This window comes from Pan troglodytes, chromosome 1 (genome assembly GCF_028858775.2).
Source record: "Pan troglodytes isolate AG18354 chromosome 1, NHGRI_mPanTro3-v2.0_pri, whole genome shotgun sequence".
Taxonomy (NCBI): domain Eukaryota; kingdom Metazoa; phylum Chordata; class Mammalia; order Primates; family Hominidae; genus Pan; species Pan troglodytes.
The window spans coordinates 200,227,212-200,254,012 of NC_072398.2; the positions used below are offsets into that span (position 1 = coordinate 200,227,212).

General features: G+C 52.6%; 1 protein-coding gene across 3 annotated transcripts; it reads left to right on the plus strand.

Moving 5' to 3' along the window:
* Positions 1–807: 807 nt before the first annotated feature.
* LAPTM5 (lysosomal protein transmembrane 5) lies at positions 808–26,420 on the plus strand. Of its 3 annotated transcripts, none has more exons than XM_513264.8 (8): positions 808–1,243; positions 16,337–16,430; positions 17,170–17,246; positions 18,950–19,078; positions 19,825–19,947; positions 21,189–21,284; positions 23,622–23,714; positions 24,970–26,420. In XM_513264.8, exons 1-8 carry the CDS (start codon positions 1,157–1,159, stop codon positions 25,057–25,059), a joined length of 789 nt encoding a protein of 262 aa, XP_513264.3. In that variant the 5' UTR covers positions 808–1,156; the 3' UTR covers positions 25,060–26,420. The 3 variants fall into 3 exon arrangements, with proteins under 3 accessions (XP_513264.3, XP_063659969.1, XP_009450607.1); XM_063803899.1 differs by lacking the exon at positions 808–1,243 and adding an exon at positions 2,123–2,506; XM_009452332.5 differs by lacking the exon at positions 808–1,243 and adding an exon at positions 12,503–12,984.
* The last annotated feature ends 381 nt before the right edge of the window (positions 26,421–26,801 follow it).

A 26,801-nucleotide genomic window follows, 5' to 3' on the forward strand; every position in this document is an offset into this window, starting at 1 on the left:
TAGAAGCTTGGCATTGCAAAGGGGCTCAGCTGTGGAATGAAGCAGGGCTTCTTCCAGAAATGTTGCATGTACTTCCTATTCCCTTTCTTTATTGCAATATGGATAATTTATCATCTGAGGAGGGAGTAGAGATTCCAGGGTAGCTTGCCTAAGAGTTGTGGCTTATTAATTCCAACTTTTTGCAAGATCAAGGGGGAAAAGCAATCCCTGATTTTGTGTGAGTATGGGGATTGGGTCTTGAGGCCCTGAAAGTGAGGTTCGGGTCTCACAGATTGCTGTGAAGAGTTATTGACCCACCTAGAAGAGAAGCCTAGCCCAGGGTCTGGCGCACAGTTGATGGGTTTGCTTCCTGGTTATTCTTCTGTCCTTGTCTGGAGCCCTGCACGCCTCTTCGTAGCTTAGGAAGAACAAGCTTCTCCCTGCGGCTCAGGGTGAGGAAGTGGGAGAGAACACCAGCTCCAGGGAGGCTTCTAGCACCAGTCAGCCTCAGTTAAAATCCTTGCACCTTCATTGACTAGCTGTGTGACCTTGCACGAATCATTCCCCCTCTCTGTGCCTCAGTTTCTTCATCTGTAAAATGGGGATCATAATAGTACCTCTCTCAAAGGATTGAGGTGAGGATGAAAGGAGTGAATCCAGGAGCATGCCTGGAAGAGGCAGGAAATGCCTCCTAGACAATAGCTATTTTTGCAGCCAGACAGATCTGGGTTTGAATTCTGCCACCAGTGCTAACTACTGTGTGATTTGGGGCAAGTGCCTTGACCTCTCTGGACAGCTGTTTCCTCATCTGGAAATGGGCTTGGTAACAGTCCTGGCTTTCAAAGTTGGTAGTGTTCTTCTAGTAAGCAAGCTGTGTGAAACGGTGGAACCCCGGCCCTGGTGCAGAGCAGGGCCTGATGACCGTGTTAGGGTCTGTCCTCTCTGGAACCCCCTCCTGGGAATGGCAGAGGACAGTGGGGTGCTCTGAGGCAGGCTGCTGCCCTGTCCCCACTCCCCCTCCCCAGCTGCCCCGCCCCAGCTGTGACGACCTTGTCCCTGCCTGTCTAAGGGGCAGGAAGGAAGTGAGGAGGGCAGCCAGCAGCTTCCCCTTCTCTGCCCTGCTCCAGGCACCAGGCTCTTTCCCCTTCAGTGTCTCAGAGGAGGGGACGGCAGCACCATGGACCCCCGCTTGTCCACTGTCCGCCAGACCTGCTGCTGCTTCAATGTCCGCATCGCAACCACCGCCCTGGCCATCTACCATGTGGTGAGTGTGCGGGCCCCGAGTGTGTGTGTGTGCGTGCTTGCGTGAGTGTGAATGTCTGCGGTGACCCGTCATCTACGGAGCCCCACAAATGAAAGAGCTCCTGCTCTCCACCTCTCTGGGGGACCCTGGGCAAATCCCTGTCCTGCTCTGGGCCTCAGTTTCCTTCTCTGTCAAATGGCTGGGGGTACCCTGGGGAGATGCCGCAAGAGTGAGGAGTAAGGGAGCTGGAATCCACTTTCCAGGCAAATGTAACTGACGTTCACTCCGAGGCTGGCTCCGTTTCTGCCTCTGTGAGATGGGGCACATCAGCGGCCGGAAGGTTATTTGTGTGCAAAGCCAACAGCAGATGTGAAAGTGCTTTGGAAGTCAGGGATCTTGGAAGGAACGTGGGCTGGGATTGTTTGACCAGGATGTGAGGTCGGCCGCAGACACAGCCCCGATTCTTCCCCTGGGGCCTGGAGGGAGCCTGGGCCACTCGAGGGGATGAGAAGTGGGCATCTCCCCTTTGTGCCTCCAGTGGGGAGGCAGGGGCCGAGTCCTCTCAGCTTCCAGCTCAGTCAAACCACGGCCTTCTGCCCACCAAAGAGAACTTGAGACCTGTGCTAATCATTAGGGTAACTTGCCCGGCCCAAGCTCTTGTTGGGCAACTTGTGAAGTCACGGCTGTCACTGGTTCCTCCTTTCCTGGTAACTCACAGTGTGGTCTTGGGCAAGTCACAGTGCCCCGGGGCCAAGGCTGCCCCTCTGCCTGGGGTGGCTGAGGGTCAGTGTCCTTGTACTGTCCTGCCTAGACCCACCCTACTCCCAAACCCCTGGCCACACTCATCTCCCCTAGACCCAAGCGACTTCCTCCTGGGGTGACTCTGGGCCTGTGGTTAACAGTTTTCTCATGAGTCTGGAAGGGCTTCCTCAAAATTAGCCTAGATCCACATGCTGCGGTGGGTTGCTGCAAACTCAGACCTGCCTGCATCTGCTTCCTGTCACAGGCAGGGCAGGCAGAGCTGTGGCAAGAGCCCAGCCTTCAGCGGGGTGATGCTGTTCAGTGGTTAGCCCACGGCCTCTGGATGCAGACTCCTGCATGCAAATCCTGGCTTCCCTGCTTCCCAGCTCTGCAGCCTTGGGCAATTTACTTAACCTCTCTGAGCCTCAGTTTTCTCATTTAAAAAAATGGGGATGTGAATTATCATACCCATCTGATAGGGTTTGTTGTGAGGCTCAGGGAATTGATATATACAAAGCATGCAGAACCACGCCTGACGCACAGGTGAGTGCTTTATTATTCGTTGTGCATCAGACATGGCACCTGCTGTCAGCATCCTTGGAGTCAAGTTGTCAGATTCAAGGACTCTAGTTTTGGGAGGAGGAACTCAGAGGTTGTCCTTCCGAGCTCCTGCCAATGCAAGAGCTGAGAGAAGCAAATCACTCTTTGAGTGTCTCTGTACCCTGTCTTTTAGGCCTTCAAGCTCTGAGACTATACACATTCTTAGAAGGACAGTGTGGCATGCAGGGGCGCCTCACAGGTAGCAAGTCCCTGGGTCCTCACCCCAGCCCTGCCACTAACTGGCTGTATGGGCTCAGACAAGCCTCTCTCTGGGCCTCAGTTTCCCTTTTATAAAGTCAGGGGTAAGGTGATGTTGACTGGCTCAGAGGTCTCCAACTCTGATGCCTCTAGGGTCTGGGCAGGCCATGTGAGGGACAGCAGGGGGCAGATGGGCCTGCGGTGACCCAGGGAGCCCTTGCTTGGCCCATCCTGCAGCTGTTCTCTGTTTTTGCTGGTTGTTGTCACGAAGGATTGTGGGCCCTGGTGGCCGCTCTTCTGATGTTTAGAGAATAGGGAGCAGGCTTTTGTGTCACATCTTCTGATGTTTCAATGCTAGTGATTGATGCATGGTAGAAAAAAATCTCAGTGCAGGCCAAGTCAAATCCATTTGCAGGTTGTATGGGCCCAGAGGCTGCCCTGCAAACCCGGGACTGTGGGGCTGTTAAGGTTTCTTGTTGATCGTGCCATCTGATGTCCTCACCTGTAAATGGTGGTGTGATATACGGTCCCTGCTCACAGAGCTGAAGAATGTGTGGGCCCTAGCAATCATGGAAGACTTCTTGGAGGTGGTGCCATTGGCAGGAGGGAGAGTTTGGTTGTGGGCAGTATGGAAGGGGAGGAGAAACAGGTGAGCAATGGCGTATATGTTCGGCTTCTACAGGGACACAATAGAGACAAACCTAGGGTTTGGGGAGGAGGTGATAAAGGTTTTGAGTGACAAGCTAAGAAGTTGGATCTTCTCTGCAGTGCACCATTGATATTTTGGGCTGGATAATTTTTCATCATGGGGGAGTGAATTGTGCGTTAGAGGAAGTTCAGCAGCATCCATGGTCTCTACCTACTAGATACTAGCAGCACTGCCCATCTCCCTACCCTGCCACTTGTGATAACCAAAAATGTCTCTAGTTATTGGGCCCAATCTCTCCCAGTTGAGAACCAATGCCTATGAGTGATGAGACGTTCTAGAGCAGGAGCAAGCAAAAGAACAGAGGGGTGTCCTGGAAGCTGCGTGCTCGGACCAGGTTGTCTCCAGGCTGTGGTCCTCAATTGACTCCAGTGGGGGGTTATCTTCCTGCACCCCGAAAGAGTCCTCTCTCCTTCCCAGAAAGGGCAGGGCCTGGGGGCTTTCCCATAGGCTAGCTGGCAACAGGTGTGCTGATAGGACCTTGAGCATCTGGATGGAAAAAGAGAAGCTGTGGTCCAGATGTGTCAATAGCCCATGCTGGCTGTCATCTGGACCCAGTCATGGGTGACGACTCTGCACATCATGAGCTATTTGTGGACTTGGCCCCTCTAGGGAGGGTTAAATTGAGACCTTGCCATCCTGAGACAGTGCCACGCTCTATTGAGTCATGAGGGCATTATTACATGAGGGAAGCCTGGTCCATAGCTTTGGGCTCGGGCGTCTTCCTCAGGATGTCACTGGGTTTGTGTAGAGGATTCTCTGGGTCACCCAAACTTGCACACTTTGGGAACCCAGCAAACTTTCTTTCTTTTTTTAAACAATCTATTCTTTTTTTCAAAGTTCAGTAACTTGCCCATCTTTTGTGGTTTGATTTGTTTTGTTTTGTTTTTGTTTTTAAGAGACGGGGTCTTGCTCTGTCACCCAGGCTGGAATGCAGTGGTGCCATCACAGCTCACTGCAGCCTTGAACTCCTGGGTTCAAGAGATCCTCCCACCTCAGCTTCCTGAGTAGCTAGGATCACAGGCGCATGCCACCATGCCCAGCTAATTTTACATATTTTTTTTTGTAGAGACAGGGTCCCACTATGTTGCCCAGGCTGGTCTCAAACCCTTGGCCTCAAGTGATTCTCCTGCCTTGGCCTCCCAACGCGCTGGGATTACAGGCATGAGCCACCGAGCCCAGTCTAGAGAAATTTCTTAAATTGGGTCTCTTGGGTCCTGGCTTTTTGTCGACCTGAAGCACGTTCTAAGTCGATGGTAGAAAGTGGACACCCCCAAAAGACACTTTTGCCCAGAAATCTCTTTCTTCCTGACCCCTTTTCCCCAGGGTGCCCGGAATTCCACTGTCAGAAATGCATTGTCTGGGTTAAAAAACTTAACACCTGCTATGATTTCAACAGTGTAGAAACAGGATACGTCAAAACTGGGCGAGGAGGAAATGTACTTGGGTTCTAGGATAGTGAAAGCTCTATTTTTTCTACTTTTCTGTATTTTCCGTATTTGGTACAATGAGCACGTACTTAGAACGGTTTTAGATTTACGAAAATATTGCAAACACAGTACAGATAGTTCTTGCGTCCCCCATGCCTAGTTCCTCTATTGCTAACGTCTCAACGTTAGTGTGGTGCGTTTGTTGCAATGGGTGAATGAATATTTGTGGGCTGTTATTAAAGTCAGTGCTTTACCCCTATTTCCCCAGCTTTCCTCTTACATCCTTTTTCTGTTCCAAGATTGCATCCAGGATGCCGCGTTACGTTTAGTCTTCACGCTTCCTTAGGTTCCTCTTGGTATGATGGTTTCTCAGATTTTTCTTGTTTTTGATAATCTTGACAGTTTGAGGAGTATTTGTTAGGCATTTTGTCAAATGTTCTTCAACTGGGGTCTCTGGTGGTTTTCTCATGATTAGACTGGGAATGTGCTTTTGGGAGGAAGACCACAGAGGTGATGTGCCAGTCTCAGAACATCATACTAAGAAAACGTTCTGCCAACTTGACTTACCACTGTTGCTGGTGACTTTGAGCCCCTGGCTGAGGTTACTCCCTTGTAAAATTACTCTTTTTTCTCTCCTTTCCATGCTGTATGTTTTAGAAGGAAGTCACTATGCTGCTCCAAGCAACTCAAGTTTGATGAATGGGGAGTTCCGCCCCACCTCCTTGAGGGCAGAGTAGCTACATAAATTACTTGGAATTTCTCAAGGAGATTTGTCTGTACTCCCAGTTTATTATATAAATAAATGACTTATTTATATCACAGGGACCCAGGGATCTTTACTGTATGCTTTGGGTTATAATCCAATGGTACTTTACTTTGTGGCTCAAGTATACTACTTTTAAATTGGAAAAAAAAGAAAAGTACGGCCAGGTGCGGTGGCTCATGCCTGTAATCCCAGCATTTTGGGAGGTTGAGGCGGGTGGATCACTTGAGGTCAGGACAAAACCCTGTCTTTAATAAAAATACAAAAAATTAGCTGGGCATGATGGCGGGAGCCTGTAGTCCAAGCTACTCGGGAGGCTGAGGCAGGAGAATTGCTTGAACCTGGGAGGTGGAGGTTGCAGTGAGCCGAGATCGCGCCACTGCACTCTAGCCTGACAGAGTGAGACTCTTTAAAAAAAAAAAAGGTAAAGCATTCAAATCATAGTATTTGAAGAAGGAGTCTCTATTGCCCTGACCTCGTGCAGGTAAGTTCCCCCATGTGCCCAGCCCCAGGCCGGGATACAGCCCTGACTCATTCATGGCCTCTGCCCTTGAGGGGCCAGTCTGCCAAGGAAAAACTGACGAGGACAATGGATGACATTGCTGGCTATGATGGGGGCACAGATGCAGGGCTGGAGGTTGGGATTCTGGAATAGCTTCTTGGAGGAGGTCTGAGTCTTAAGGATGAGTAGGGCTTTGCTTGGGCACCTTGGAAAAGAGGCCACGCTGGGCGGGGGGAGTGGCATGAACACAGGCTTGGAGGGGAAGGACCCTGCAGTGCTTCAGAGACCTAGCAGGTTTGTCAAGCTGGGTTAGGAGGGGTGGCCACAAGGTGTGTTGGGGAGGAGGGTGGAGAGGTCCTCAGGGGTGGGACCTGCCCGAGTCCTTTGCTTTTACAAGCTTCAGAGCTAAGAGGATGGATCTCTGTTCGGCCTATCAGCTCATTTTGCAGATGGGAAAACAGGTCCAGCAGGGCCCCTTACTTGCTCCAGGACACATGGAGAGATGGGGCAGGAGCTTGCTTCAGGTCCCGCTGCTGGCACACAGGTGTGTGGTATGATCCAGAAAGTGGGCAAATGAGTTCCTTCCCTGCCCCATGGCTGGGGTGGTGTGTCTGTCTGGGAGGCCCTGCCCTCATCCAGCCTCCCACCATTCATTTCTTCTTTATGGTCCAGTTTACGGGAAGCTTCCTCCTCCAGGAAGCTCTCCTGATTTGTCCTCCTTAGAAATCCTGGGGCTCTTTTCTCTGCTCCACTTCGGGGGCAGTGATTTGTGATTGAAAGGAACACAGGCCCATCTCCATTACTCACCAGCAGTGTGACTTGAGCAGGCGGGCACCTTTGTTATCTGAGCCTTGCCTTCCTCATCTGTAAATGGGGCCAGTGGTCCCTGCCTCAAAAGTGATCTTTTGGAGGAGCCCCTAGCGAAGGCGGGTGGAGGGCTAGCAGGTGAGTGCCTGAAGTGGGCTGTGGAAGAAGAACACAAGGCCCCTCGCCCCTTTTTTTTGAGACTGAGTCTTGCTCTGTCACCCAGGCTGGAGTGCAGTGGCGTGATCTTGGCTCACTGCAACCTCTGCCTCCCGGGTTCAAGTGATTCTTGTGCCTCAGCCTCCCAAGTAGCTGGAATCACAGGTGTGTGCCATCATGCCCGGCTAAGTTTTGTATCGTTAGGAGAGACGGGGTTTCACCATGTTGGCCAGGCTGGTCTTGAACTCCTGACCTCAAGTGATCCACCAGCCTCAGCCTCCCAAAGTGCTGGGATTACAGGCGTGGGCCATAGTGCCTGGCCCCGCTCCCCTGTTGAAAGTTCATCTGTTTGGGGTTGAAAAATGGGTCCAAACTGCCAGGTGGGGAAAACCCTGGGTGAGAATCTGTTAGAACTTGCCACCTTTATGTCCAATGCCCCTGGGCTGGACAGAGAGGCCACGTTCTCTGCCACTGCAGCTCTGTGTGCTTCACGGAGGGGTGAGGAGGCCGGTGGGGGCAGGGTGGGAGTTGTAGCCCCTCCTCAGTGTCAGAACTGAGTTGTTCTCCTCACCTCAGGGGTGTGAACCCCAGCTTCTAAAAGCAGGAGGCCCCCATGGCCCATCCCACCCAGAGAGTGGCTGAAGGGCCTAGCCTGGCCTGGCCGAGACTTCTCTGTTGCCAACCTGGGCCCGAGGCCTCCAGGAAGTGAGGCTTTTATTTTGAGCCTAGAGCATCAGCCTGGAACCAGGACTTCGCTCTGAGCTCACTGTGAGGCGAGCGTTGGTTTCCCAGGGGACCCCACCCTGCCAGGGGAAGTGGCGCAAAGCACCCCCTAATGAGGCAGGAAGCAAAGCCATGAGCTGCACTGCCTCAGCCCTGCACAGGGGCTGCTTGGGACAAGGCACCCGTTTCCCAGCCTCAATTTCCTCCCTGGTCAAGTGGGAGTCAGTAACTCCCATTTGTGGCACCGGAAAAATGGCAGCTGCCACGGGGGCCTCCATTTTACAGATGAGGAAACAGGCTCAGGAGGGCAAGTGACTCTGCAGCCTGTGTTAGGTAAAGAACCGGAGCCCAGGTGTCTGCTCCAGGTGGAGGCAGGGAAGGCAGGCTTCCTGGCAGCCATGGGATAGGGGAGGGGGTCAGCTCTGCCATTCCCAGAGCCTTGTTCTGAGAAGCACAGAGCCCATGTGTAAAGAGCTGATTTCAATTTTACCTGCAAAATCAGAAAAATATGGGACTCATGTTAGAACCTGTCTCTCAAGACTGGCGCGAGGATGACACGAGAGAGTGTATGGTCGGTCAGCCCTCCCTATCCGCAGGTTCCACATCGTGGATTGCAGATTGAAAATACTCAGATGCAGAGCCCGTGACACAGAGGGCCGACTGTATAAGTTCAGAAGAGGACCTGGTGTCTAATAAATGCACAACAATAATAGTATCAATACTTATTATCACTATTGTGGGTCTTTGCTCTGAAGATAAAGGGAGAAGTGATGGTTTTAGGGAATTGTTTGGGGAGTGGAGGGTGCTTCCCCAGATATCTAGGAAGTGGAGAATGACAGGGCCTTGTGTCATACCTGGAGGCCAACTCTGAGCCCCCCACTGGCTGCTCCTAAAGGGAGATTTGATAAGCTACCACCAGCCAGAATATCTCTGCTGCTGGGATTCACTGGTACTGTTTGCCTTTGGGGCAAAGTTAGCTGCTAGCGCCCAGTCACAGCACTTCCTGTGCTGCAGGTGACAGCCTCCTCCAGCGCCATCTGAGCTGTCTGAGTCTAGGTTCTCTAGGTTTTGCATGAGCCGTCACATCTCCTGCATGCTCTTTCCCCTTTCTCTCTAACCCCAGAGGCCCCACCCCTGCCAAACCAGTGGATCCGTGTGTTCCCCCAGGCAATTGCTGCCATTTACTGAGGCCTGCTGCGTATTCAGCACATGGATGACGCCAAATCACATTTTACTAAGAGGAACGTCTTGCCGTTTCCTGAATGCGTCTCATACACACTGGCCTCTGCTCATGCCCTTTCCTCTGCCTGGAACACTTTTTCCATTGCTCTTTCGGGGAATCTTCTTCAAGATTCACCTCCTCTGAGAAGCCCTCCTTGACCCCCACCGTTGGACCCTGAGCTCTGGGTGTTGACCCAGAGCCCTGTGTGCTGGGTCCCTGGGAGTCGTGCCCTCTGGCCTGGATGCTCGTTTGGGTCTTGACCCAGCCTGATTCATCTTCATGATCCCGTGGAACCTGGCACAGGAGGTGTCAGCCAATCTCTATTTGATTTTTGCTAACCTTTTCTTGATGTATAATTTACCTATAGAAAAGCACAGCTATCTTAAGTGCACACCTTGGTGAGCTTCTACAAGGTGAACACACCCATGTGACCTCCACCCAAACTAAGAAATCAGACCAGCACCCAGAGGCCCCTAGAGCCCCCGCCTCGCCACTGCCCCGCCCCCACTGACTTCTGCCCGTCTGTGTAGTTCTATAATACGTACATCTGTAGAATTACGTAGAAATGAAATTCTGCAGCGCGTGTTCTTTTGTGAGCACTTCTTTCTCCCAGCGTTATGTTTGGGAGCTTCGTCTGCGTGGTTGCGGGTAGCTAACTCATTTTTTCCGTTGCTGTGTATACTCCATTGTATGAATCTACCACAATGCATTTGCCTGTTTTCCTGCAAAAGAACATTTGGATTGATTCCAGCTTGGGGCTGTTACAAATAAGGCAGCCATGGCCACCAGGCTCCGTGCTGGGTGTCCACACACAGGCACCTGCGCTGCTCAGTTGATCTTTCTGAATCACTGTCTTCCATGATTTACTTCTCACACCCACTCCAGGAGGTGGCTGGATTCTTCTCTCCCTTCTACAGATGAGGAAATGTTACAGATGAAGTAACATGGCCAGGCAAGGATCCCACAGGGGATCAGCGGCTGCACTGGGGTTCTCACTGAGGTCTGTGAGCCCCAGAGCCCAGTGGAGGGAGGAGGGGATGAGGTGGAGGCGGGGGTGAGGACGAGAACTGCGGAAGAGTGAAGAAGAGAGAGAAGCCAGGCTCTGGGGAGCTGCAGGCAGCCAGGCCGGGCTGCTGCAGAGTGCGTGGCCCCAGGAATGGGGGCGTCTGGTGGTATCTGGGCTGGCTGGAGAGGTGGTTGGGGAGATAGTGCTCTTGGGGGGCTGGCCCCCACTGAGCCCTCATAAGCTCTGATCAGAAGCACAGGGTGGGGAAGGGGAGCTTCCTCTTGATGGTGACACATCCGACTCCCTTCTGACATCCTCCTCCCGGGCAACCCAGGGAAATCAGGGTGGGCAGGTGAGGTTGAAGGGACTGAGCTTCAGGGAGGGGCCATAATAATAATGATGATGGCAGAAGTGTGAGGCTGTAGGACACAGGGTCAGGGTGGAGCAGCCCTGAGGGGGAGGGGCAAGGGAGGGCTCTGGCACTTGGGACCCATATGGCAAACTGCATTGTCTGTTGGGAAGGGTTGAAGACAAGCCCGGGCCTGTCTTCTTGTGTAGCCTCTGTCCTGGGCTTGCACATTTGGTAGGAGGAGCCAATGAAGTAAACGGATAGGAAAGTGTCCACACTCTGGCTGGCACGGGTGTGTGCTCACTGACGGCTGGGTCCTTTCTCTATAACCTTTACCTCCCTGAAAATCTCAGTTGGTGGGTCTCTGCCTGCCTGCTTCTGAGACGGTAGGTCCTGGGCCTCAGGGAGTGGGAGAGAGTGGGCCTGCTCTCCTGCAGAAGGGACTGGTCTTTGAACCCCAGAATCGGGGGTTCTTGTGTCATCACCACCATCCACAGGATATTCCTTATCACCACCCTATCCTGATGTCCCCATTGCCGTCACCCCCATCACTGTCACCAACATCACCAACAGCATCTCTGATCATCACTGTCATCACCACGCCAACTCCAACAACATCCCAACAGCCACTCCTCGCCTCACATGGTCACCATGGTCAGTGCCTCCCAGGTGACACCTGGTGCACTGTTTTCACCGCATCCCCTCTGGCACCACCATCCTTATTGCCCAGCCATGTTCAATACTGACCCCATTGTCCCCACCTTCCCTGATTTCCGTCCTCCAGCCCCTGCCCGCATTCTTTTAGCTCAACCTGTTGCTTGCTCCTCAGAGCCACCAGGAAAAGAAACAAATCCCCCTGCCCCTGGCCACTTCCCCACTGGCCAGCTTGGGGAAGCTGTGTTTGTCATTAAGAAAGAAGGGCTGCGTGCAGACGGGAATAAGAACTGAAACCAAAGATGGGCAGAAGAAGAGGTGAAAAGTGGGAAAGGAGAGTGGGGGTGGGAAGGGTGGCTGAGCATGGCTGGGACCGCAGCCTGAGCCTGGCTTGGAGGCAGGAGGACAGAGCTGATTTTGACCCTGCGACAGTTTTGGTGTGTGACCTTGGGCTGGTCGCTGTCTCTCTCTGGGCCATATTTCCCCACTGGTAACATCCTCCTCTCAGGGAAGAGACACTCCCGTGCCTTCTGAGTTTTCCTGAAGGGACTGAAACACACCTGCACCACCAGGCCTGTGGCTTTTGCACATGATGTCTGCTCTTTTGGAATGCTTTCTTCTCTTCTGTGTTGGAAAACTCCTACTTACCCCTCAAAGCCACGCTCATGGGTTTCCTGTTGGTGAAATTCTCCCTAAGTTTTTTAGACAGCAATGCGCTCTCCCTCATCAAGGACCCCAAGCCCCATGCGTGTCCTCTCTCATGGCTCTGAGCACACCATTCATGTATCGAGTTCCCTGGAGACTATGACACCGGCACGCCAGGGTCAGTGGCTTTTCTAGACAGAGTTTGGAGGCGGTAGGTGCTCAGAGAGTGTTTACTGAGAGTCAGTGAATGCCCAGAGGTAGAAAAAACCACCACCAAATTGTGCTTGTTTATGGTGCACCTGCTGTGTGCCCGGCTCTGCGCACCAGACGATTCCATTTGACCTCAGCAATCCTGTGAGGCAGGTCAGTGATTATCCCCATTCCTCAGATGAGGAGCCGAGGCCCAGAGAGGTTAGTGGCTGGCTCAAGGGTGCAGAGCTCGGCTGGGGCCTGGGGCCATCTGACTCCAGCACCCGAGCTCTTATCTTCATGATCTCACCAGTACAGAATGAAGGGACAGTGGGTGAAAAGATGCTGTAATTGGGGAGCAAGTGGGTAAGGGCATGCTGTCTGCCTGGGCATTGTTGGGGGAGAGAAGCCTTGTGCCTGTCATGGGATGGCTTGGGTCCCAAGGTCACAGCCCAGCTGGGCTCTCAGAGCTTAGGGAGGAGGCAGCACTGTGTCCAGGTGGAAACCAGGGACATGAGGGGAAGGCAAGGGCTGGGGGCTTGGAAATGTTGACTGTCTGCATACTCTGTAGGTCGGCCAGGTACTTTCCAGGAACTACCAACAGCTGTTGGTTAGGGACATGGGTGGGGCAGTGAGGGCCTTCTGAGGGGCAGGGTGCTGGCCCTGGGGTGGCTGGGGGTGGAGGACTGTGGGCAGCCTGGGTGAGATGTCCTACAGTGTGTAGGAGCTCCACCCCCCTGACCCTCCTGCGTTCTGTCATCCTAATGGCCCCAGGGGAAAATGAGGGTCTCTTCTCATTGACCAGAATCGAAAGCTGAGGCCAGGGAGAAGCCAGAACCTGGCCAGGGCCACACAGCAGTGAGGCAGTGGAGGAGGCCTCCTGCTCCCCAGCTCTTGTCTCCTGAGCTCTGAGTGGCTGGGGCTGGGGCTTGGTTGCCAGGAAAGTGTGGGCAGATGGCTAGAGAGATCCTGGAGCCTCAGGGGAGCAAGTTCAACCTTGTGGGGAGCCCTGGACCCCAGGAAAGAGGCAACAGGGTTCACACCCCAGCCGGGCCACGTGACACAGGACATGTGAGTTCTCTCTCAGCCTCCATTTCCTCATCTGTAAAACGGGAAAACGTTGCCTGTCTTGTAAAGTTTTGGGAGATTGCAGTGCAAGCCTGTGCGTGCAGGTCTGAGCACACAGTAGGTGCTGAATAAATGTGAGTTCCTCTCCATTCTATGTCCTAGAGAGCCACATGGGTGCCTGGAGAGCCGAGCTTCCTCCCTTTCTCCTGGGTCAGGGCCTGGCATCTTCGTGGAAGGTTGGGGCCCCTCAGAGTCTAAGTCAGGCTCTGAGGTTGCCTCGCTCTGTGACTGTGGGCTGGTCCCCTGCCCTCTATGAGTCTCGTGAGCCATCCGGCAATGGGGACAAAGTCCTCCCTCGTCCCCTGCCGCAGGGTTGTTGAGAAAAGGTGAAATGCGGGGAGGGTGAGCCTGGGTTTTAAATGCAGGTGGTTTTCACAAAAGTAGAAATACCTCTGGTGCCTGGTGCTCGGGCTGAGGGGAAGGAGGGGGGACTGCAGAGGGAGAGGGGATGGGGGCACCTCTCTGCCTCCACTGAGGCACTGAGGGGAGGGGTTAGGCCTTAGGCGGAGCCGGGTGGCTGGGAGATGCTGGGCAGTTGAGGGAATTGGCCAAGATTTGAACCCTAGCCCTGCATATGACCAGCTGGGAGGCCTTGGGCAAGGCCCTGGACCTCTCTGAGCTGCACTTTCTTCATCTGTGAAATGGGAAGGAAAGTATTAAGAATAGTCCCTTTTCTGGGTAGTGGGGAAGATCACGTGGCATGGAGTTAGGCTGTACAAATGTCCCCTTCTTCCCCTGGGGTGGTTGGAGGGGTTACAGGGCAGTAAGGGATGCTTGGAGGAGAACAGAGGAATTGTAGGGGGAGTTGAGGATTATAGAGGTCTCTAAAGTCGGGTAATGTCCAAGGTGACCTCATGGCCTCAGGATGACAATATTAAAATTTCTAAATTTTTCCATCATATAATTTTTTAATTTCTGGAAATTTTTTAGTAGCTGTTTTATGATGTTCATGATAAACTAGGACAGTAACACATGCGTGTAATTTAGAAAGAAAGAAAAATAGAGGCGTGTGTTCAAAAGGTTTTACTGACATAGGTGCATGATCAAAATATCTAAGTCCTCCCCGGGGTTCAGGCTAGCAGGGCTCTGAGGCATTTTGGGGGTCAGGGGAATGGGAAGGCATCAGAACAGCACTGGGAGACTTGGGCTCCTCCCTCAACTTGCTGTGTGTCCTTGGGCAAGCCACCTAATCTCTCTGAGTTTATAAAACAAGCAGAGGGAGCTTATAAAACAAGTACATGCAGGCTCCTTCTAGCAAGGGGAGGTTGAGATGATCTGATTCTAGGCTTTGTTCCAGATCTCAGATAATCCTGGAATCTTGAGACTTTGAAAGTCTTCTCATTTCACAGCTGGCAGATGCTCATGGTCCTTCTTTAAGCCCAGCTGTGACTCATCTGTGATCTGCTTACATACTCCCAGGAACAGGGAGCTCACCACTTCACAGGACACCCCGTTCTGTGCTGGACGGAGCTGTCGTCTGCCTCCCTTTCTCTTTCTCTCGTTCAAGGTGAAACTGAGAGGAGAGGGGCTGCGGCCTGGCCTTTAGGGGCTGAGGAAGGAGTTTTTTTCTCTCAGGGCTGTTTCCTGTGAGTGTCAGCCACAGCCCTCACCACACCTGCCTTCTTTTTGGGGTGTTCTCAACTTTCCTGATGAGACAAAGCCTTTCCAGCTCACTCTTTAGCAGGTAGAGGGGGCAGTTAGAGCATGCACCATGCTCCTGGTACTACTGCCGAACCACGTAAGCTTGCCCCAGCCAAAAGGAGATTCTGTTTGCTGGGCACCCCCTGCCAGTCCCTGAGCTCAGTGCTTTGCAAATATAATGCAATTTAATCTTCACTAAATCCAGCGATTGCAATTTTCCAGATGAGGAAACTCAGAGAGGTTAAGAGACTTGCCCAAGGTCACACAGTGACCTGGATTCAAAATCCTCTTGATCTGATTCTGGAGCCCAGCTCTTCATCACTCTTCCGTTCAGTCCCTTTCCACGCCCCTAAACAGGATGTAATGCGGCAGGAAGACAAGTTGAGACCTGTGTCTGAGCTAAAAAAAAAAAAAAAAAAACCCACACAGTCAGCAAGGGGGAAACAGATGGTGGGTGGCTGGTTGCCTGTCAGCTGAGCATGAGTTACCAGTGCAGGGCTGCCTAGAAAGCCGATGTAAACTTAGGGCCATATTAATAGAGATAGGGCACCGACTAGAGGGGAGGGGACAGTTTTCTTGTTCTTTATATGGGCAGAGGGTACCTGGAGAACTGCATGTATGTCATAGGGGAAGGGTGGAGGGCTTGCTGTGAGGACATGGACACACATAAGGTTGTGAGTTCCCCATGGCTGGAAGCACTTAAGTAGAGGCTGCATGGCACAGGTTTATGGGAGGCATGGATAAGGTGACCTCCAGGGTTCTTTAAAACTGCAGTTTTGTGGCTAAACTTCAGTTGTTTCTAGGGCCACCCCAACACTCAGGCCTATCAGATTCGCCCCTTCCCCATCATTCTTAGCAAGGGTCATCTGAGAGTGTGGGGTTCATTTGTTCATTCATTCATTCAACAAATACAACAGCTAGGGGAATGAACAAAGAGACATACAGGCTTTCCCTGCCTGGAACCTACAGTCGAATGGGGATAATGGATAACAGCACAGATTGAGTGCTTACTATCTGCCAGGTACTTTAAGTGAATTATCCCATCTGGCCCCACCACAATCCCATGAGGAAGATGTTATTATTCCCTGAGGGGCCATGGGAGACAGAGATTCAGGGTTAGATGCTCTCCAGGGCCCTCCTGGGCCTGTGTTGATGATTCCGGGAACCTGAAGCTCTATGATGCTCTCTGATCCCCAGAGCTTGTTGTTACAGAAGGGGATGCAGTGGAGGGTCCTTCAGCTTCTACCCACCACCCCACCTCTTTAAGCCTGACCTTCAGTAGTAACAGTTACCACTCTTCCTGAGAACTGGGCCTAAGGGCTCTCCTGGGATAGTCTCATTTACTCCTCACAGTAGCCTCCTAAGGAAGTTACTAGTATTATCTCCATCTTGCAGATGGGAAAACCGAGGCACATAGAAGTCAAGTAGCTTGCCCAGGGTCACATAGCTGGAGAGAGGAAGACCCAGGATTCTGAACATGGGCTCTCTGTGTGTAAAGGCCACTCTTTTGTCTGGGATGCCCTACTGACCTGGCATGCCATCTGCTCCAGGATCCCCACTACTGGCTTCCCTGCTGTACACCACTAAGGTGGGAGGGGCTGGTCGGGGGGCCGTGATGCAGGCTCAGCTGACTGATGCTTTGCTTTGCCTCCAGATCATGAGCGTCTTGTTGTTCATCGAGCACTCGGTAGAGGTGGCCCATGGCAAGTCGTCCTGCAAGCTCTCCCAGATGGGCTACCTCAGGATCGGTAGGTCCAGGGGACGCCGGTGGAGTGGCGGAGGGAGGAGGACAGGGAGGGCCCTGGCCAGGGATAGCCAGGCTGGTGTTGGAGGCCCTGCCACCTCTCCATGGACGATGGATGACCTCTGGCAAGTGTCTTCCTTTCTTGGGGCCTCGGCTGTTTCATCCGCAAATGGGGATGTTCCACCTGACCCCACCCACATCTGCAGGTGGTGAGAGCAGATGGAATGGCACTTTGCAAACCCCCACCAGCTGGTAAAGGTGATAGCCTCACTCTTCTGCTTAAAGCCGTCAGTGGCTGCTCATCACACTAGAATAAAATGGAAACTCCTCACCATGGGATCCAGCCCCTGCCCACCTCTCTGACAGCATCTCCCTGCGATTCTTCACCCCACGCCTTGCTCCAGCCACAGTGACCTCACCAACCCTGTCCCTGTCTCAGGCCGATTCCTCATTGCTCTCAGGCCACTCCCCAGGGATGCCTTCCTCAGCCTCACCCTGGCTGAAGTGGACCCCAGCCTGCACCTCCAGCCCAGCACCCTCTGTCCCATCCTCCTGTGCTATGTGTGATGTTCTGCTTTTGTCTTTGTACTCACTCCAGACTCAGGACTGCAAGAGGGCAGGGCCTGGGCTTTCCTGCGCATCCTCATGTCCCCAAACCAGTGGTTCCCCAAGTGTGGTCCTGGGAGCCTGGCTGGGGTCCCAGGGGCACCCCTGAGCACCTCCCTGCTCTCCTTGCCTTTCAGCTGACCTGATCTCCAGCTTCCTGCTCATCACCATGCTCTTCATCATCAGCCTGAGCCTACTGATCGGCGTAGTCAAGGTGAGGGCTCAGGAGCCCCGCTGCCCCCTGCCCCTTCCTGTTATTCACACCCACTGGTGGTGGGCAGTGCTGGGTGCTGAGAGGGTGGGAGGCGGGTATGTTAGGCGGTCCCCCCTGCGTTCTGGAGATCTTCACACTCACCTTTTGGAGAACCATGTTTCTCCCTGAGATTCCCTGGGCAGGTGACCTCGGTTCCCTGGTAACATGAGCCTCCATGGGGCCGGGGAAGGTGGGCTATGCTGGTCACCGACACTTTGGTGAGAACTAGCTGATGACTCACATCCTTTTAAATGGCAGGTGGAAGCAGGGAATTTTGAGAGTGAAAAGAGGAAGTGTTGTTTCTGGGGGTGAGAGACGGGAGAAAGCACTGGATTTTGTAATGGATGAGAGGAGCCGAAGAAGGGGGAAAGTAGGATGCATGCAGCTCTATCCATGCAGTGACAGGAGCCAGCACCCTGAGGGGGACCTACGCCCTGGAAGGCCCCCAGAGAGCTCATGATCTGATTGGGGAAGATGGGCCTTCAGAGAGACAGGGACAGTCTAGTGTGACAACGAGGGGCTCCTGGGCCCGAGGCAAATCTGGTGGGAGAGTTGAGATGGGCTGTAGCTCAATCCCCTGCAGAAGAGGAACCCGCGGTCCCTGCGTCCCCAGAAAGGCAGGAAGCCAGGGCCTCACCACATAGCCATGGGAGTAGGATCCAGAAAGAGGGTCCTTCCTGTGCAGACAGGGGCCTGGCCCTTGCAGGGCCGGAGGAGTGGGGCGATGATTTGGTGCTGGTTTGGAATGCGTCCACCTTGCCTAAAATGCCAGCACCCACTCCCCTTGCTAACACTCACTCTGTCTTGGAACCCATGCTGCCCGGGGAGGCCGTTTGCCTTGTGCAGGGTGGCTGTGGGTGCTTGTGCAGAAACTCAAAGGGTTCAGCTAGAGAAATGGAGAAATGGAGCAGGTGGTTCCTGAAGACTCTGAGATCAGTCAAGATTGTTCTGGTTGCCTCCTGAGTGATTTTAGACGACCACATGAGACACCAGGAAACCACTGTTGCCGTGATTTTGTCCCCAGCTGTGAGAGCATATGAATGAATACTGGTCACGGTGGTCACTTGCTTTCAATTGAAGAAGAGGGACTTCAACCTCTTCCTGGCAGGGCCTCTTACTGTGACTTTGGACCCCTGGGAGTGGCTGGTGGAGGAAGGTCCAGTTGTATGCGGGGCGCGGTGGGGAGTGGGGGGGTGGGGGTGAGGGGCTCTCTGCTGCCTCCGGGCCTTCACTCATGTTGGTTCTTCTGCCTCCAGTGCTCCGCCCCTCCCTCCTGTTCACTCCTAGTCTCCTTCCCTGATCTAGCCCTGGTGTCCCCACCTCCAGCAAGTCCTCTCCGATCTCCTCTCCTCTGTAAAAAGTGCACAAAGCCCTTCCTTGCTGGGTTCTTGTGAGCAAATTGAGTCAAATCCTGCTCTTTGAGCCCTGATAGATGGGGATGGTTCCCTTACGTCTCCTGGGACACCAAGACTCCTCTCATTCAGGGCCTGGGTCTTATCCACTCCCTGTCCCCAGAGTGTCACTCAGAGGAAGGTGACCTCAACTGAGGAGGGCAGGGAAGGTTTGGGAGAGGGTGGGAAGGGGATGCTTGAGGATATCAGGCTGGGTGGTGGAGTGTTGGCTGCATGCAGGGGACACTTGACGGTGCTGGGCCTACCTTTCAGAACCGGGAGAAGTACCTGCTGCCCTTCCTGTCCCTGCAAATCATGGACTATCTCCTGTGCCTGCTCACCCTGCTGGGCTCCTACATTGAGCTGCCCGCCTACCTCAAGTTGGCCTCCCGGAGCCGTGCTGTGAGTACCCAGCTCCCACCTCTCACCGGACAGCAGAGCCCAGGTCTGGCATGGGAGATGGGAGGGGACCAGACACGGGCCCTGTGCTCAGGCTGGGGAGGGTAGGAGCCCTCTTCCTGGCTGGTGTCTTGACCCAGTCTCTGAGTCCCTCCACATTGCCCCAAGTTTCTTCCTCTGTGGAATGTACCTGCAATCACATCTCATCAGCCTGCCTTATGAGGGTTACATGAGAAACACGCACATTGGGGGTGCAGCCCATGGTCAGCACTTAGTCAGTGCCGCTGGGAGTGAATTGACACCTGAGGAAAGGGCACGTGCGCTTTTTAGCCCCCAGCCCCCAGTATTATTTCTTCTTTGGAACCAAGTTGAAGAAAGGAAGAGAAGGATGATTCATGCCAGTGAGCGCCCACTGTGGGGTGGCTTGAGGGCTGCTGCCAGTCAAGGACACAGTCTCCCAAACCTGCTTTTCTCACTCTCCCCAACTGTTGTCCTTGAAGAGACCGGGGGGCTACATCATGGAAGGGCCCTGGCCCGGGAGTCTGGAGACCTTGGTTCTAGTCTTGGGTCTCCCACCAGCTCTTGGTATGAACATCTGTGTGTTCATGTCTCTCTGTGCACAGGGGACGAGAGTCACTGATGTCTGTAGCTGAGATGGTCTCTCAAGTGAGGGCCTACTATGTGCCGCTCAGTAACTGGGACTTTAATTGCTGCTCCTCATTCCTCCTCCTTGAATTTGTCCTCCCCAGAGCTCCTCCAAGTTCCCCCTGATGACGCTGCAGCTGCTGGACTTCTGCCTGAGCATCCTGACCCTCTGCAGCTCCTACATGGAAGTGCCCACCTATCTCAACTTCAAGTCCATGAACCACATGGTGAGTCTGGGACAGGGAACCATGCCCATTTGCTGGCTGTGTGGCCTTGAACAGGTTACTTCACGTCTCTGTGTGTCTGTGGTTTAGGCCAGGTTCCCTGGAGTTGGAGCTTGGGAGGAAGATTCTTATGCTGGTGATTTATTGAGGGAGCCCTCTCAGGAAGAAACTTGTCAGGAGTGAGGAAGGCAGGTTTGAGAAAAGGAGGAAGCCAAGCAAAGAAGCAAAGACGTGGCTGTAGGAGCAGCCCTGCATGATCCCAGAGAGGGCTTTGGCATGTGAATTGCAACACAGACATAATATCAGTTTTTATTGTTGTCTAATGAATTATCTCTAAACATCATGGCTTAAAGCAATAAACATTTATTATTTCACACAGCTTCTGAGGATCAGGAGCTTGGGAGTGGCTTAGCTGGGTTCTTCTGACTCAGGGACTCTGGTGGGGCTGCACCGGAGATGGTACCTGGGGCTGTGGACAACTGAGGGCTTGATTAGATCTGAAGGATGCACTCCTGGTGGCTCACTCACAGGGCGTGGGCTCTTTGCCTAATTCCTCATCGTGTGGACTTGTAGTAGTGCTGCTTGAGTGCTCTCCTGACATGGCTGCTGGCTTCCCCTGCGGGAGTGATGTAAGAGATAAGCAAGGAGGAAAGGCAGTGTCTTTTAAGACTTCCATCACTTCTGCCACATTCTGTTAGTTAGAAGTGAGTTGCTAAGTCCAGCCCACACTCAAGGGGAGAGGAAATAAACACCACCTTTAGAAGGGAGGAGTCTCAAAGAATGTGTGGTAATATTTGCAAATGACCACAGAGGCAGTCTCACCTAGGGCGAGTTCCCCTGCATCAGTCATTGGTTTCAAGCTGCCCCTAGGGGAGGGAATGTAACCTCCCAGGTATTAGTGGATTAGGTGGTCCCTGTCAGCCAAAATGATCTTCTAGAGAAGAGCATAGGTGTGGCCCATGGGCAGCTGACACCTGCCAGCTGGGGATGGGCCGGTGCGCCAGCCTGGGAAGCGGATCTGGAGATAGTAGCCACTTGGCTTTTCTTGGTTTGCCCGTCAGTGGGATGGGGCTGAGGGTAGCACCTGCTTCCTAAGGCTGCTGTGGCGGTCGACCAAGGTGACGGCTGTGCCACGCTGTGCTCGTGTGTGTGTGGAGGGTGGGATCATTATTCTTGGATGTGTGGGTGCTGTTGGAATTCCTTATGTCCAGAGACATTGATGTGGCCCCCCAAATCTGTTGCAGAATTACCTCCCCAGCCAGGAGGATATGCCTCATAACCAGTTCATCAAGATGATGATCATCTTTTCCATCGCCTTCATCACTGTCCTTATCTTCAAGGTGAGTGGACCCCTGCCCTGCGGCTCTGGGAGGGGTGGTGAGGCTGTGCTGGGCCCAGGCCTGCCCATGCCAAGCTGTTAGAAGGCAGGGACATGTGTCCTCCATGCCTCCTCTCCTGCTTTTAGCTCCTTTCTCTTGCTTTCCCATGCCAGCTCCTCTGACTTTACTTGGGATCCTCTGAGACAGCCCATTTAGGGGATGTGAATCCGTAAAGGCCACCTGCGTTCAGATGTCTAATTCCAGCTGTCTGGAATTAGATTTGGACTGGCCTGCGTTTGAATCCAAGCCCCACTGTCACTAGCTGTGTGGTTGGTCTTCAGCAAGTCACTTCTCTCTGGGCCTCAGGGGCAGGAGTCTTGCTTTGCCTGTGTTACAGTTTTATGTAATTAAGGCATCAAAATGTACCTGAGATTATGTTAATAGAGGTTTGGTGATGAGAAGGCAGGAGGGGAATGGTCTCATTCTTCTCTGGGGTGGTCAGGCCCAGAGGATAGGGTCCAGCTTCAGGTCCCAGGTCTGAGTGATGGTGAAGCACTGGAGTGTGTTCACAGCAGTACAACCAGCAACGTGAAGAGACAAGAAAACGCTGCCATCTTAGGAAGTCAAAAAACCCCCACAAAACCCAACAAAGACGTGAGCGTTATTCAGCATGGAAAATAAAGGACTCAAGGGGGAACTGACTGCTGTTTCTTAATACCTGGAGAACTCTTGTGGGGAATTTTCTGGGATCCTAGAGGCCACAATGGGGGCCTGCGGCCTGAAGCCACAGGGATGCTGATGACCACAGAAGGAAGGACTTTTAAAAAGTGTTCTTTTCTGATTATAAAAGTAACATAGGTCATAGTAGAAATTTAAAAACTACAGATGAGCTGGATGTGGTGGCTCACATCTGTAATCCCAGTGCTTTGGGAGGCCGAGTTGGGAGGATTGCTTGAGGCCAGGAGTTCAAAACCAACCTGGGCAACATAGCAAGATTTTGTCTCTACAAAACATAAAAAAAAAAAAAAAAAAGTTGGATGTGGTGGCGTGTGCCTGTAGTCCCAGCTACTAGGGAGGCTGAAGCGGGAGGATCGCTTGAACCTGGGAGGTTGAGGCTGCAGTGGGCCATAATCGTGCCACTGCACTCCAGCCTAGGCAACAGAGTGAGAATCTCTGTCTAAAACAAAAACCAAAAAACTACAGATAAGTAGAAAGAAGACAAGCACTCCACCATCCACACCCCACACAGAGAGCATCACTGCTGACAACTGGGTGCATTTCCCCCCAGCCTTTCTGTGGTGGTGGGTGGGTGTCTGCAGACCCCAGCTCCTGCTTCCATCTGAGGCCCTGGGCAGTCTCTGCTGTCACCTAATGCCAACCTAGAAACAGAACCTTGCCCCTTTTAGCATCTTCTCCAAGGACTGACCTAGCACAAACGCACTAGTGAGTGTACAGTGAGAACACCCCTGAAGGCCTCACAGGGGAAGCCAGTGTGGGCTTTCCATGGCACTCTCTACTGCAGGACCCCTCCGCAGACCCCACCACACAGCTCTGTCCCCCAGCTCCCCTTCTGTTTTTTATCCTCCAGAATGAGGGGCTTGCCTCTTTGACCCTCATTCTGCCTCGCCGGCCCCCTCCACCGACTTGATTTTCCCTGGGCCTTCATGCTTCATTCTTTGTCACTCCGTACCTCCATATGTCTCCTTGCCCCACCTACGTGCCCATCAGGGAATCCATCAAACAAGACCTTCCAGTACAGGACCCTCTCCTCCTACTCAGGGGGCATCCTGGGGGGTTTTCTGTTGTTTCTTGAGCTTGCCCCTTGGGGTTGTATGCCCCACTCTGGAAAGCTTCTGCCCAATTCTTACATCAACTTGCATCAGCTGATGGACATATACTAACTGTTCCTCCTTTATAAACATGGACCAATACTGCACATGCTGTTTTGTAATCTGCTTCAGAAAACAACATATCAGAAGCAATTTTGAAGAAAACATGTCCCACCATCAGCTCTGTTTCGAGATGGGCAGGGCTGTCTCAGGAGGTAGTGAGCTTCCAGGCAGTGTGGGCAGTCAAGCAGGAGCTGTGGGACTATTGCCAGGGAAATTGGAGGGTGGGCTAGAAGCCCCCCAAATCCCCTTGCTATGTGGTATCTGTGGGGCAATGAAAAGGGCAATACCTGGAATATTCTGGACTGGCTGGTGAGGAACCCCCAACCAGAATGAGAGGTCCGAGCAGGAGCAGCTGGATGCTGGCTTCTGGAGAGAGTGGTGGCTCCTGCCTGGCATATGTCCTAGGCCTGCTGGAGCGTGAGAAGGACGCTCAGCAAAGCACAGCCTGACCTGGGCCTTTTTCCAGGTCTACATGTTCAAATGCGTGTGGCGGTGCTACAAATTCATCAAGTGCATGAACTCGGTGGAGGAGAAGAGAAACTCCAAGATGCTCCAGAAGGTGAGTGTGGCTGCAGGGGGGTGCCAGCCCTGTCACTAACTCCCTGTGCCATTTGGGTCAAGTTTCCTTCCCTCTCTGGACCTTGGTTTCTCTATTTGTAAGATGAGGGTTGGAACAGAAGAAATGTGATCTCTTTCAGTTCTGGTAGTCTAAGATTCATTCACTCACTCATTCATTTATTCAGTATTTACTGCCTCTCACTCTTTGCTAGTCTCATATCGATTCCAGGAGGCGCAGAGAAAACTAAGATGCCACCTCTGCCTTAGAGGAGTGTACAGTTCAGACACATAGATACAATTACAACTTGGCGTGAAGCACAGGGACAATAAGCACAGAGGAAGGACCTGGCCTCTTCTCAGGTATCAGGGAAGCCTTCCTGGAGGAGGTGGCAGTTAACTGGTCTTGGAGGGTCAATGGATATGAGATAGCTGGGAAAGCAGAAGGAGGCTTTCCGGGAAGAGAGGATGAGGTGTGCTTAGAAGCAGCTTATTGGAAAGTGATGGTTTAAATTCCTGGTAACTTACTTTCCTCACCTGTAAGGTGGAGACTGTATTAGTTAAGACACTTTTGGTTGCAAGTGGCAGAAACCCAACTCAATCTGACTTCAGGAATTTACTAGCTCACAGAACTTAGCAGCCAAATGTAGGTCTGGCTTGGGCCTGGCTGAGTCCTGACATCAGGATATGATCTCGTCCTCTCCATCTCTTGACTCTACTTTCCTTGATGTTGGCTTCATTTTCTGGAAGCCCGTCCCTTGTGGTGGCAAAAAGGCTGCCAAAACCCCTAGGCAGATATCCCACCTTCTCAGAAATCCCAACAGAAAAAGAAGGTCCCAGGAGTATGTCTGATTGGACCAACTTGGGCCACGTGCCTATCCCCAAACCAAGGACTATAGCCAGGTGGATGGAATTCTACTTTGAGTGGCCAAGTCCAGCCACCTCGCTGGATCTGAGGGATGGGACCAGTTCTTCTGAAGGTATATGGACTGAGAATGTTTTCCCAAGGAAAATGGTGCACTGTTTTCAAAATAAGGGGGACTTGATGCTGAATAGGCAAAGGCAAATATGTCCACTACAGGGCTGGGAACTGCACCTATCTCATGCAGGCAATGTCTAGCACATAGCAAATATCCAAGACCTGCCAGTCATTATCATCATCATTTTGCCAGAGGTGGGGGTTTGGGTCCCATGACCCCAGGTTGGAATTGCAGGTCGTTCTTGACCATACTCAGCCCTCATCTCTCTGTCTCTCCCAGGTGGTCCTGCCATCCTATGAGGAAGCCCTGTCTTTGCCATCGAAGACCCCAGAGGGGGGCCCAGCACCACCCCCATACTCAGAGGTGTGACCCTCGCCAGGCCCCAGCCCCAGTGCTGGGAGGGGTGGAGCTGCCTCATAATCTGCTTTTTTGCTTTGGTGGCCCCTGTGGCCTGGGTGGACCCTCCCGCCCCTCCCTGGCAGGACAATCTGCTTGTGTCTCCCTCGCGGGCCTGCTCCTCCTGCAGGGCCTGTGAGCTGCTCACAACTGGGTCAACGCTTTAGGCTGAGTCACTCCTCGGGTCTCTCCATAATTCAGCCCAACAATGCTTGGTTTATTTCAATCAGCTCTGACACTTGTTTAGACGATTGGCCATTCTAAAGTTGGTGAGTTTGTCAAGCAACTATCGACTTGATCAGTTCAGCCAAGCAACTGACAAATCAAAAACCCACTTGTCAGTTCAGTAAAATAATTTGGTCAAACAACAGTCTATTGCATTGATTTATAAATAGTTGTCAGTTCACATAGCAATTTAATCAAGTAATCATCAATTAGTTACCCCCTATATATAAATATATATGTAATCGATTTCTTCAAATAGCTTGCTTACATGATAATCAATTAGCCAACCATGAGTCATTTAGAATAGTGATAAATAGAATACACAGAATAGTGATGAAATTCAATTTAAAAAATCTAGTTAGCCTCCAAACCATTTAATTCAAATGAACCCATCAACTGGATGCCGACTCTGGCGAATGTAGGACCTCTGAGTGGCTGTATAATTGTTAATTCAAATGAAATTCATTTAAACAGTTGACAAACTGTCATTCAACAATTAGCTCCAGGAAATAACAGTTATTTCATCATAAAACAGTCCCTTCAAACACACAATTGTTCTGCTGAAGAGTTGTCATCAACAATCCAATGCTCACCTATTCACTTGCTCTGTGGTCAGTGTGGCTGCATAGCAGTGGATTCCATGAAAGGAGTCATTTTAGTGATGAGCTGCCAGTCCATTCCCAGGCCAGGCTGTCGCTGGCCATCCATTCAGTCGATTCAGTCATAGGCGAATCTGTTCTGCCCGAGGCTTGTGGTCAAGCAAAAATTCCACCGTGAAATCAGGCACATCTGTTCGTTGGACTAAACCCACAGGTTAGTTCAGTCAAAGCAGGCAACCCCCTTGTGGGCACAGACCCTGCCACTGGGGTCATGGCAGTTGTGGCAGCTGGGGAGGTTTGGCCCCAACAGCCCTCCTGTGCCTGCTTCCCTGTGTGTCGGGGTCCTCCAGGGAGCTGACCCAGAGGTGGAGACCACGGAGGCAGGGTCTCTGGGGACTGTCGGGGGGTACAGAGGGAGAAGGCTCTGCAAGAGCTCCCTGGCAATACCCCCTTGTGTAATTGCTTTCTGTGCGACAGGGAGGAAGTTTCAATAAAGCAGCAACAAGCTTCTCTCTGGCTGATGTGTTTCTGAAAATACATGTAGGGAGGGTGGAGACCAGCCTTCTACCTCCATCACCCCAGGACTCACCCACACCCCCTACACCCACATACACACCCCTCACACTCACACTCACATGCCCCACAACCACGCCCAACAACATACACACCCACACCCCCAACACCCGCCTCCTCACCCCCACCCCCACACACCCACACATCTACACCTACATACACACCCACATACACACCCCTCACACTCACACGCCCCACAACCACGCCCACCAACATACACACCCACACCCCCCACACCCACCCACACCCCCAACACCCACCCACACCCACCTCCTCACCCCACCCCCACATACACACCCCCACACTCACACCCCCAAC